The sequence below is a fragment of the Equus caballus genome, chromosome 16 (genome assembly GCF_041296265.1).
Source record: "Equus caballus isolate H_3958 breed thoroughbred chromosome 16, TB-T2T, whole genome shotgun sequence".
In the NCBI taxonomy this organism is placed as follows: domain Eukaryota; kingdom Metazoa; phylum Chordata; class Mammalia; order Perissodactyla; family Equidae; genus Equus; species Equus caballus.
The window spans coordinates 79,336,998-79,349,585 of NC_091699.1; the positions used below are offsets into that span (position 1 = coordinate 79,336,998).

At 44.5% G+C, this 12,588-nt stretch overlaps 1 protein-coding gene across 12 annotated transcripts in view; it reads right to left on the minus strand.

The window, feature by feature from the left end:
• CPNE4 (copine 4) overlaps positions 1 to 12,588 on the minus strand; it is a 691,914-nt gene that overhangs the window by 458,127 nt on the left and 221,199 nt on the right. The window contains exons 1-2 of one of the 12 annotated variants that reach the window (XM_014731867.3): positions 4,487 to 4,875; positions 1,617 to 2,584 (exon numbers count right to left, since the gene is read on the minus strand). The exons of 9 other annotated variants lie outside the window; for them this stretch is intronic. Coding sequence is in view for 1 of the 3 variants with exons in the window: in XM_070239073.1 (XP_070095174.1) it covers positions 4,487 to 4,539 (53 nt within the window). In the remaining 2 variants the exon portion in view is untranslated. Of the gene's footprint in view, positions 1 to 1,616; positions 2,585 to 4,486; positions 5,331 to 12,588 lie in introns of those variants that run through there. 2 more of the 12 variants (XM_070239073.1, XM_070239072.1) reach the window with 2 other exon arrangements.

The following is a 12,588-nucleotide window of genomic DNA, read 5'->3' on the forward strand; positions in this document are numbered from 1 at the left end:
GGGATGTGCCAAGCAGTTTAACCAGAGTATCCTGACTACAAAACACGGCCAGGGAGTCAAAACACCTGAGCTCTGCGAAAGTTGTTTCTGTTTTTGTTTTGGGGGAGAGGTTGTTTTGACATAAAGCAAAAACAAAACACAAATGTCTTTGAGAATAGGGATTGTTAAGAGCGCAGCAAATGGAACGGAGAGAAAAGAATATTTCATTTGAAGTTAAGGTAGTTTTCCCATAAGAGTAGGGTTTAAGGAGAACCGTTTGAGGAGAGCTCTTTTAAATACCTTGGACAGCTCAAAATGCTGTTTTAGGAAACAGAAAACCAAGCGGGCGAAGAACAAGGGCAATGCTTTAAAAATCCTCGGCAATGCAGCAAGAGGATGAAGAGTTGGTTTTGTATATTCTGAACACAGGTGTAAAGGAGCCGAGGCATCTCCTCCCCAAAGGCACTGAAATCCTCGGGCATCAGTGGGTCACTCTGGGAGTGGGGGGAGCGGTCGTCTCAGCTATTGCTCTTGCAAAGTTTCCCAGGGGCCTCACCCCTCCCTACCCAACCTCCACTGCTCAGTCCATCTTTCCCCCCTCCACCTCCGGAACCCCCATGGCGCGCACTTCACGAGTTCGCGCCTATGCAGCCTATGATTTTTTCCCGGAGCCTGGCAAACTCTGGGACTGGAAGCCAGTCTTGCAAGGCCGCCGGGGGGCGCGGTCGGACCTGAAGGGCAGGATGGGAACTGGAGCCTTAAAGTCCACCCACTTCCTTTAAGAGGAAGGAGGAGGGCATCTTCCGAAGAGTATTTTTCAGGGTTCAGCCTGCTCCGCACTCGACGGTCATCAATATTCACTTGACTTGGCGCAGACCACCTCCTAATCGTCTTCCTCGATTCCGCCCTAACAATCCTCGGGCATCTGTGATGCCTCACGGGGTCCCGATCTCTTTAGTCTGCTGTGGCTAGAGCTTCAGTGGTCCCTCCAGTCCTATCCCCCGCCCCTGTCCCCCTTGCTACTTTATTTAACAGAGGAAGGAGCGCTGAGGGACTTGGCTGAATCAAGGGACTCGCAAGCCTATCGATTAGTTTTAAGCCCGAGAGCCCCGGACGCAATGAAATATTGGGACCTATTGTAAGGGGGATGGGAGAGAAGGTTGAGAGGCCGAATCCAACCGCAGCTAGGTCAAGCCATTGGATACCGCGACAATTTCCCACAGCGTTCTCACTGCCAGAGGGGAAGCTGCAACTTCAGCCAGGACTTGCTCCCCTCCCCCTCCCCGATTTCGATTTCTACATCAGAAGTGCCCTCCCCCACTTCAGGACTTCCCCGACCAGCCCCTCGGCGGGCGCGCCGCCGTCCCCTCCGCGGGCTTCCTCCCGCCCCACGCGCCCCACCCGACCTGGGCGAGTTGGGCGACTGTCAGAAGGCGAGATGCCTGGGATGAAAGTTCCCTTGGATTAAAGACTATGCTTGTAGCTGCTTCTTGACACAACAGCAGCAATGATAACCAAGCAAATATGAGCGAAAACCAGTGCATCTCAAAAGTTAGTCTTGCTACGCAGCAGCCCCAACAGACTTTGCCATCCTAGCGCCCTAAGAACACAGGAATGCAGAGTTGGCATTTACTTACCTGGGTGTGCCAACCTCGAAGAGTAGAGAGAGAATTCAGCCCGGGACGAGGTCTGTCCCGCCCCCAGGATGCAAAATCCGGCTTTGAAGTGGAGGTGGTTGGTGTTGTAGTTGTGTAGGGGTGTAAGGGGGATCTCACTTCCCTCCCCCCTCGTCCTCTGAGGCCAGTTTAGCAACAGCGGATGGAAAAGACGCTGAAAGGAGAGTTTGGTCTCTCCGGAAACCCTGACTCCATTCTTTGTGATGGGGGCTGGGGACAGGGTGGAAATGTTGGGGGTAGCGGCTCAGCCCTCGGTTAACTCTGAGAGTAAAGTGGAAGGTACTGGGGAAAGAGGGAGGGAGCGGAGAGGACAGAGGGAGGAAGGAAAGGAGGAAGGAAGGAAGAGAAGGGGATGCGAGCGGCTGGCGGGGAGATGGCAGCTTCTCAGAGAGATTTCCACCTTCTGACGAAACCCATGCGCCCAGCAACCCGCGAGATACTAGTTCGGAAACCTCGGCGCGAGCGCCCCCTGGGGGGTTCCGGCGGAGGCGAGCATTGCCCCGGGAACCGAGTCCACGCCCCGCCCCGGACTGGGCGGTGGCGCGCTCCGGGGTCCTGCCGAGTCCACGGTGCGGGATTCCTGCTCCACTCTGTCGCTCACGCCAGGCTCCTGCGGCCGTTTAATTCAGTTCTTCAAGTGCTTGGACCTCATCTCCGCTTCAGGGTAAGGCGGTAATATCGAGGAGGGCGTGGGAGTGATACTTCTTTTTGCACGCATTCAAGGAAACTTCTTGGATGGATACTCAACGGTCACCAAAAATGCTGAAGATATTGCTCGCCTCTGTATCCTCAGTGTCTACAAGAGAGACTGGCATATGGTAGGAGCCTGATAATTATGTTTCAGTAAATAAATGCATGAATAAATGAATGGCCGAGGCTTTTCTTCATCCCATGATGTCTTCCTGAATACATCCACCTCACAAATAAGTCTAAAATAAAGAAATGCTTAGGGAGTACCTATGTTTAAGAAAGATATAAACATGCTGTCTTATGTAAGGGGCAACCACTGCCGCATGTTATGAAGCACTTTAGAAAGTACAGCTTTCCTATTCCAAACTTATTCAAAGGCAAAATCAGACAAATGAGCAACAGAGGGACATGCTGTGCATTTGTCTGATTGTTTCTGCAACAGTAGACGAACTAGACAAGTACATTCTCTCAGCCCATAGGTATCGTCAGAATCACGAACTGGACCTCAGGATCCATAAGGTTCTAACAAGACCTCTCTTCATGGGAAGAGGTTATCAGTGAGGAGATTTCACCACCCACAGAGTTCTCAGTTTCAAAGTGCAGAGAAGGAGAAATAATAGGATGAGAAGCAGGTGCCCACTAATGGTTCTAAAGAGGCAATTAGGAAGATGTTTGAGAGGTGGGAGAAGAGCCTTCAGGAAGAAAAAAATAACACAGTTTTTCTTCCCCCAGGTCACCTCTCAAGACCTTCTGGAGTAAGATAACACTAAACATGGACCCTAGAAAGGATCTTAGGGAGCTGTCGTACACTGAAGCTCCGACGTAAATTCTTTGATTGACTTTGATTGGAAAAACTTGGGTCATATGGTCAAGCACAAGCCAATCCTTGTGGCCTCGGAATATGGGTTTACACCCATGGGCCAGGCCCTCCACAACTCCGGGAGCATTTGGTATGGTCTACAGCACTCCGGGAGCCAGGGTGGAGCCCCAAATGATCCACACCTACAGAGTGAGACACGGGGGTGGTTCCCCCCAGGAAAGGAAAGGAAGACCCCGGTCTCCCTACCAGAAAAGGGGGATGGATGCTGGGCAGACACAGTCAGCTTACGTTTACTAAATATGAAAATACTAAGTTAGGAAATATTTCTTTCAGGTTTAATTAAGCAGTAGCCTTGGAGATGAACTTGAAATTTGAGCTGGACTGAACTTGCAAAGATGAAGGGAAGGAGAGAGAAAGTCATTATGCATTGCCCTGCATTTAATTGTGTCCTCTGAAATTTAAGTTCCATGAAGGCAGGTGATGGTCTGTGTTGTCATCTTGTTCATGACTGTAACCACTATGCCCAGCACGCTGTCTGTCACTTAGCGGGTAGTCGATAAACCTTGGTTAAATAAAATTTTAAAAAATATCTGAGCAATCATTGAACACAAACCTCTTATTTTATAGCTGTTTATAGCTGAACAGGTACTACTTCCGGGCAATCTGTTTGGCACTCTAACAAACCATCGCCTTTACTTTTCTCAACAACCTGCCCAACTAGGTTTTATTATATCTACAAAAAACCCAGGGTTGGGGTGGTCAGAATGACCAGACCAGGGAACACAACTAGTTAATGGGAGAACAGGGAGTGTTCATTGAAGCAGGCTCTAAAGGGACATCTAAGAATGGCTGGACACGTGAACCCTAGAGCAGAAGGAATAGAGTCAGAGCCCCCAGGGAAGAATCCAGTACAATCCTCTTTGGCCCCCATGTTAAAAGCACAGAAACACAAACTAAACGCTACACCACAACTTGTGACAAATACGGTTTCCCCTGCCAGCAGGCTTCAGCTCCCTAATTAGAAACAAACCGTCGCCTGCAAGCCAGTGTGCAGAACACACGTGCAGCTTTTTGCCAGAAACTTGGATTTTTTTCCCCAAGGCATGACACGGAAGGTAAATTCAAGGAGGCTCTTTGCAGGGCACAAAAGCAGAATTTACTCCCACCTCTCATATGAAATCAACAGCTCATCTCTACAAATGAAGATATACAAGCAGCTAATGAACCATTGTCGCAACCACTACCCCCACAGCAAGTTGCCCACCAGCCAGGCTCCCTTCAACCACTGCAAAATCAAAATCCCCTCATCTGTATCACTCACCTCCTTCCAACTCTCCTTTTCACGGATTCTGAGCTGCTGGGTTCTCCAGCCATAGTCAAAATTATCTAAAGCCAAGCCACAGAGTCACGGTGCCACTGGCGTTCCCAAGCCGAGAAGGAGCCTCCAGTTCTGGGTAGATTCACTCACCGGATATCCATTTGATAACATAAGGGGAGGCATCCGTTCAGTGTCCTATGCCAATATGAAAGGGGCCCCACCCATCAGTGTGACAAGTGAAATTCTGGAATGGAGCCAGGGAACAAAAGGGAAGAAATGTGAATTCTTCCCAACGCCGTTGATACCATTTTTTAAGGGTAGCAGATGATGAAGGGGAGAAACAAGCAGAGAGTCAGTGCCCTGCATTACATACCTTGGATCCTTCCCTGAATGAGTCAGGGTGAGCATTTTGCTTTGAAATTGAATTTCTGTTTCCTTTTTTTTCCTCTCTTTGAGTCTGTAGGATGGTTACATACTCAACTCGTCAAGGGGACTGCTGCAAATAACAGGATTTATTTTTGAGGCTTTGGATCAAATAAGAACCTTGAATTTTCCCCCCAGGGTTATATAGTTCAGAAACGGGGAGGGGGTCCATGTGATTTTGAGAATTGACTGATATGTCTTCCTCTGGTGTTTCTGTATATGCCCGAGATGGGTTGTATTACTGGAAAGCAGAGAGGAACGCTTTAAGAAAGCCCTTCTAAGATGCTACGAGTCAAGAGGGAATTGATAGACACATGTTCCAAGCTGATGCAGGAATCACCTCTTCCACTGGCTGTCATTCTGCTATATGGGGACCCCATATGACCTCTGGTGCCTCTCGCATCCATCAGTGAGAGGCTTTACTGAAAAGGGATGCCTTATACTCTTGTCTACCAAGAGGTGGCATCAAAATCCCTCTAGCTTTTCTTCATTGCATTTTAAAAACCATAGGCGGAGAGCATCTTCTGTCTGAGATTTCACGTTGTACCAGGAGTGATGTGTTAAAGGGCACTAACTCAGAGCTCTTATTTCAGAGCAGATTAACCCAGTGATCTCTTAATTAGGCCTCCCGGTCACCCCTCTAAGCCTCAATTTCCTCATTATGAAAAGAAGGTAACTGAATGAAACTCCAGCTCTGGGATTCTGCTTTTCAGCCACAGAATGTCTGCCCAGCCACACCATTCCTCATGTTTGTGATAAACTCACTGAGACTCCATTCCTTTGGGTTCAGGGAATGGGAGCATGCAGCTATCACTTTGTTGCAGAGACTGCAATTTGCCTAACTGAGAATCATTTTTGATTGTTTGTTTTTCCTTACTGGAAAAAAATAATTTTGTGGGAGGTAGCAATGTGCTCAGCCCAAAAGCCGCATTTCCCAGCCTTGCAGACGGGGTAGTCACGTGACAAAGGTCTCGCCCTGCACTAACAGGGTAGCCGCTAGACATATGTAGCTACTTAAATTCAAATTTCTTAAAATTAAGTAAAATTAAAAATTCACGTCCTCAGTCACTCTAGCCACATTTTAAATGCTAATAGTCCCAAGTGGCTAGCAGCTACGTCTTGGATAGTTCAGATACAGAATGGTTCCATCATCGCAGAAGGTTCTGCTGTACATGCTGGTCTAGCCATTGAGATGTCAGTGGAAGTTATAGGGCAGTTTCCATGATAGTCTTAAGAGAGAGGGAGAGACTGACTCAGCTGGCTTGTATTTTTATCCCCTTATCTCCTCCTTTCTTTCTACCTGAAGGAGAAGGTGGGTCAGCCATCATATGACTATGAAGCAGCAAGCATTTGGCAGGGCAAGATAAGCTGAAAGATAGCATGAAGGCAACCACGTTATCACCAATTGTATTACAAAAAAATTAAACTATTGGTTGATTCAAGCTGCTATTTTCAGCTTTTTATTACTAACACCCAAACATTTCTAACTGATATACCCTCAGAAAGTTACCTGGACAATTTTCTATTAATGGCTTTGGATAAACAAGTTTCTTTCCAGTTTTCTTTACTTTGGACAGAGTTGAGGACAAGATCCTGGCTAAAAGAAACAAAGCAATTTATTATGTACCCACAAAGAGATTATTAATCTTTCATTTCAATATGCCAAATGAGCCAAAAGTGGGGAAATGGGGCATTAATGGTTACCCAAAATAATTAGCCCCTTTTTTATAGGTTGGCTGAAGAGCAGCTTTGCATTTTCCTGGAGAAGAGGTTGGTGGGTATGCAAAGAAAAGGAAAATAATATTTGAGCCTATTCTATGTGATAGAAACTTAGCTGAATGATTTAGCAATATTCTCAAATTTAAGTCTCATGGCAATCCTATAAAGTAAATATTCATACCTCTCTTTTTATTGCAGATAGCAAACTGCGGATGAGAGAGATTAAATATCTTATCAAAATCTCCTTAGCTAGTTAGTTATAAGATGAGTTTCAAATCCAGGTCTGCTTGGCTCTTGCCACAAGTGCCTAATGAACTTCCCCTGGTGTGTGAGTGTCATCAGATTCTGGTCCATACTTGCTTATTTCAAGGCTCTCATTCCATCCTCTGTACCATTTTTTTCACAGGCTTGATTCTACAATAGAAAGACTGATGACACTTATCTTCATTTCATAAGCTGTAGAAATTTACCAGGCAGGTTAGAGCGAAAGGCTTTCCAAACAAGGAAACGACATAGACAAAGGCTCCAAGTCGACAGCAGGTTTGGCCTGATCAAGAAACTCCAAGTAACTGAGTAATCCACTATATCTTGGGTGAAAAAGGGGAGAGAGGAGCAAGGACTAAAGCAAACAAGCGGGCAGGGGCAAAAGTATGAAGATATAAAAGGGCCTTGTAAGAATTCCTTAAGGAGATTTGATCTTATTCCATGAGTCGCTTAATCCCAAGCGCTGAGGAAGGATCCAGAATTTTCCTTAATCCATGGTGAAATGAGAAAATGAGAAAAACAAGGAGTTTTTTATACAACTACATTAATTTTTTTGAGATTACCTCTTCCTTCGTTTTTTCATGTAAATATTAGTCACTGCATTCTTTTGCATTTCTTGTGAGGTTTTGTCATTTTAAAACATCCTTATTTGGTAAAATGAAAGTACCTATGAGCCAAGGGCAACCCAAGAAATGTGTTTTGAGATATGTTCTGTCAATTCTAAACATTTAGAGACATCAGTTGGAGGTCAAGGGAAGACCGAAGAATTTTGAGCAAGCAGTATAGTGATCAGATGTTAGTGTTAAACTGAGGAGGGATTGGTGAGGGAACGTGCTGGACTTAGGTGCCTTTTCACCAAATTCATTCAATAGATACTTATTGAATGCTATTATGGGGTTAGGGAGAGAATGATGGACCAGAGAGGTGAGTTCTCTGCCCTCATGGAGTTGTCAGTCAAGATGGGGAGACAGAAAATGAACAAAGAAAGAGAGACAAAGATCTTGGAAGTCAACGAGAGGGGAGAATGAGAGAGAGAAAGAAAATGAAAGAATAACTACAGATTATAATAAGCCTTGTGAAAGAAATTAAAAGAGTGATGCCAGAGAGAGTAACTGGGAAATACCTCTTGAGACAGGATTGTAAAAAAGACCTGTCTCAGGAGAAAGCATTTGAGCTGAGAACTAAAAGATAAGAATGAGCCAGCATGTCGAGACCAGGGAGAAGCGCATTCCAGGAAGGGCAGAACAGCAAGCACACAAGCCCAGAGGTGGGAAATTTCTTCAGGTTCTTAATGGTCAGTTTTAAGAGTTTGGATAAGAGAGTATGAGGCAGTTACACCACACCAAACTCCTAAAAGGGGAAAAGAGGAAGGAAGAATGAAAAGGATATGAGGAGGCTTCAATAGTACAGAAGACTTGTCTTGTTAGTTTCATTAATTAAGCACATTTTGAGCATCTGGTCTGTGCCAAACACCATCCTAGGTACTGGAGTTGACAAAATATTGTCCTCATTCTTCAGGATAGTATCGTCCATGCAAGGCACAGAACAGAGAATGAACCCCAGAGTGATAATCCGCAGGAGTCCCATGGTTGGGAATTTACTTCATCTCATAGACTGAAGACAAGATCAGCTCCCATTGACATCAGTGGGAAGGAAGGCTTCTGGGCTGTGAGCTCAGGCAGTGAACATGCAGATGGTTCTTTCTGGAAGAGTGAGTCGCTAAGTCCACAAAGAGATTTAAGGGAGCAACAGAATTTGCCTCAGTGGAATCCCCTCCCCCATATGACTCACTCCTCGCATGGCTTCTATTTTCATGATGATTCTTCAGGTTTGAACAGCATTTATGGTTACCTTTTGGGTCAAATACTTTCAAATATGTTATCTGGTTATGTGATCTTATTTACTCTTTGCAATAAATCTAGGAGATGTCATTAGCCCCATTGTGCAGATCACGCTTTTGAAAAACCGCTCCTTCTGAGGGGAGATGTCTTTCTGATGTGTGCAGGTTTCCCCAGGAAGGCAGCCTGCTTCCTGGGTCACAGGGCTGGCCTCTGGATGGCAGCGGACACTGGCCCCTATGGGAGGAAGATACACTGTTCTAACACAGCTGGGCCAGGCAGGCCCAGGGCCCTCAGGGGCAGGTTCCAGGACAAAAGAGTTTTCTTATAGGGTTGTTGTGCGGCAGCGTGCAGAGTTTTTAAGCTACGCATACACAAGGATATTTTTAATTATTAAATGAAATCTTAACTACACATCCTGCTTTGTGACTTGCCTTTCTATATCTACAAATATCAACGTACGTCATAATTTATAATGGCTAGGAAATATCCCCATATAGGAATGTAACAAAATAGCTAAATTAATTCCCTGTTTTCAAGCACTTGTTTCCAGTTTCTCACTATTGCACCCAATGCGTCCATGAGCATGCTTTTATATCATATGCCCCTGATGTAATGTGACAAGAATACCACGAAGGGCATCTCTGTGGTATTCTTTCCAAAAATGCTTAACCCCAGTCTAGTCATGAGAAAAACATCAAACAAACACAAATTGAGGGACATTCTATAAAATACCTCAGCAGAACTCCTCAAAACTGTCAACATCATAAAAAAAAATAAGACTGAGAAACTTTCACAGATCAGAGAATATTGAGACAAGACAATAAATGCAATGTGGTACCCTAGATTGGATCCTGGGACAGAAAGAGGATATTAATAGAAAAACTGGTGAAATGCAAATAATGTCTGGAGTTTACTTAATAGTAATGTACCAACATGGGCTTCCTAGTTATGATAAATGCGCCATACTAATATAATCAGTTAAAACTAAGGGAAAATGGGCAAGAAGTATTTGGAAATACTATCTTTACAACTTTTCCAAAAATCTAAAATCCCAAATGAAAAGTTTATTTTTTAAAAACATGCAACTTTTCCACTTGTTTCCTTAGGATAAAGTTAGACCAGTTGGGGTGAAGGCTATGCATGATTTTTCAGAGTTTTGATACATTTTGTGAAATTACCCGGATGGTAGTTTAACTTAAGCCATTATTTTTGCCCACTTTGTAAGTAAAAACCTTACTTTATCGGCTTGGCATCTTTAAGTCAAATGTCTCTTTGGCAAATTCCACAGGAAACCATTCCCCGGTTAACTCCTGGCAGAACCCAGACAGAATATGATGAGAACTGTCAGAACATTTGGACCCAGCCTACCTTTCCCAGCCTGGCTGGTCCTCAACTGGCAAAGGAATTAAGAAGAAGTGATCAAAAAAAACTCCTGGGGAGCAAGGACAGAAAGTCAGAGGATGCCATTTTTACATAGTCATTTTTCTGATTGCAACTCTGCTTTCTGCGTTTTTCCAGCAGCACTGCCTTTAAAGTGAATCACGGGTGATCAAGGCAGACCAAAATAACACATTGTTCCTCCAGAGAAGAGAAGGTGCAGTCCTGTCATCCGGAGGGTATTCTTGGGGAAAAAAGAAAGAAGAGCAAGAGAGAGACTGCATTGCCTACTTTTTCTAAAAGCAAGGCCTGTAATTTTGCTCCTTTGAAAATCTTTTTAAAAAACACTTGCCTGTTGGGAAAGGCTTCAGGAATGCTGAGGTGTGTAGTAAAAGTTTATCTGTTCTGTTTCTATCACCTCCTCCTATAGCAGTGTGCACTGGGTGATCTACGTCGTGTCTGATCTTGCTGTTGGTATTTATAGGAAGGGAGGCATTAACAGGTATTGAGCACCTGGGTACCAGGCACTGTACTAGGCCCCTTCAGGTGTGTTCTCATCAATTTCTCCCAACAGGGCAGGTGCTTCCAGAAATGATCACTATTCTTTCCCTCCCTGTATCCAAACCCCTGGCCATGTGCCTCTGCAGCTCTTCCCTTGAAGTAACAGAGTCTGTTTCTCCACCATCTTGAATCTGGGCTGGTCTAGTGACTTGCTTTTGCCAACAGAAAGCAGCAGAAGTGATGTTGTGCCAGATCTGAGCCTAGATTTTTAAGAGGTCTGGCACATTTCGACCCAGCCACCATGAGAAGAAGTCCAAGCTATCTTGTTGGAGGATGAGTGAGAGATGGGCCAGAGATGAACCACTGCAGCTGTAGCCTAGACAAGTGAGACAGCCCAGGCAAGATCAGCAAACCAGCCCCCAGCCATCGCCCAACTGGCCATAAACACATGAATGAGCCATGCCAAAAACAGCTGAGCCTGGACAGAAGTGTGAGCTAATGAAAGCTTGTTATTTTAAACCACTGAGTTTGGCAGGTAGTTTGTTATACATCAATTGTGAGTTGATAGTCTCATTTCTTCTTAAGATGTAAGAAAATTGAGGTATAGAGAGATTAAGCAATTTCCCCAAAGGATACACAACTCGTAAGTGGGGATGGTCAGGATTCAATCCAAGGACTAAATAAATCTAAAGTCTCTACACCTTGCACTTCAACCCCTGCCCAGAGAATGGAAACAAGAAGAAAAACCAATACAACCAAATGTCACCGCTATTTAAATGTGATAAAACTAGAGTCACTTCCCCAGCTGTCTTCCGGATAGCATGCAATGTGTGTGCACATGTATATGTTTGTAAAGAATGATCTAGTCAATGCGGAGAATGAGCTAGGTAAGAGAAAGCTATTTTTAAACTTCTGTAACATGGTCTAAGTCAAATGCATTCATCTTGGTATAAATCTGTAATTGCCTCACAATGACAACTCACTTGCTTTTGACAAACTGATTTGTTTCTACCTTAAAAGCAAGGTCACTCTAGGGACAACCACTCAGCGCTCCTTTTCTCCCTTCCTGTGGGGCTTTGCCCTGCTCTTCCATCCCTCCCTTGCGCCACATCTCTTTCCAAATGTTTTCCCTTTTATCTCTTGTCCTCACTCTCTTTCTCTGTCAAAACCTTATAATAGCAGTTTAATTAATCCCTAATAGCCCCATTCCCCTAACTCTTAGACTTTTGATAACTTCTTTTTCTGGTCTTGAATTTGTCACTCCTCTAGTTCATTACTTCAAGATTGTCTTTCTTTGGATCAAGAAGATGGTGAATTACATCACGTCATTCCGTGCTTAATACCCTTCAATACCTTCCTATTGCTCCCAGGATGGCCTGAACTCCTTAACATGGCCTGGTAGGTCCTGCATGATCCAGTCCTTTCTACTTTCTTTGCTTGCTCTTCCACTCTGACCTTCTCCAGCTACAGACATCTCTGCTTTAGACAGACTGAATTTCTTTCGGCTCCTTCAGCTCCTGTTTCCGAGCCTTCCCACATGCTGTTTCCTCTGCTGGGAATCCCCTTGATGTGGTGTGCATGCACACACATGGACACACACACACACACACACACACATGCCCTGGCTGATTTTCAAGTCTTAAAATAAATTTCCCTCCTGCTGAGAAGCCTGCCCTGAATTTCCTAAACAAGGCAATATGGTCTTATGTGCCCACAAGCAGCCTGTACTTACCTTACTATAGTATTTACCACTCTGTATCGTAGTCACTGGTTTAATTATCTGTATCCCTGTCTATTTCATTTGCCATCATATATTCAAGGCTAGAATGGAGCTTTGTACATAGTAGACTCTCAATAAATATTTACTGAATGAATCATACGCTGTTATTCTTCTTCATGTGTGCTTTACCCTCAAAAGAATTTTCATAATCTTTAACACTCAATATACAAGAGAGCAAAGTTGGAATATTGTTGGTAATA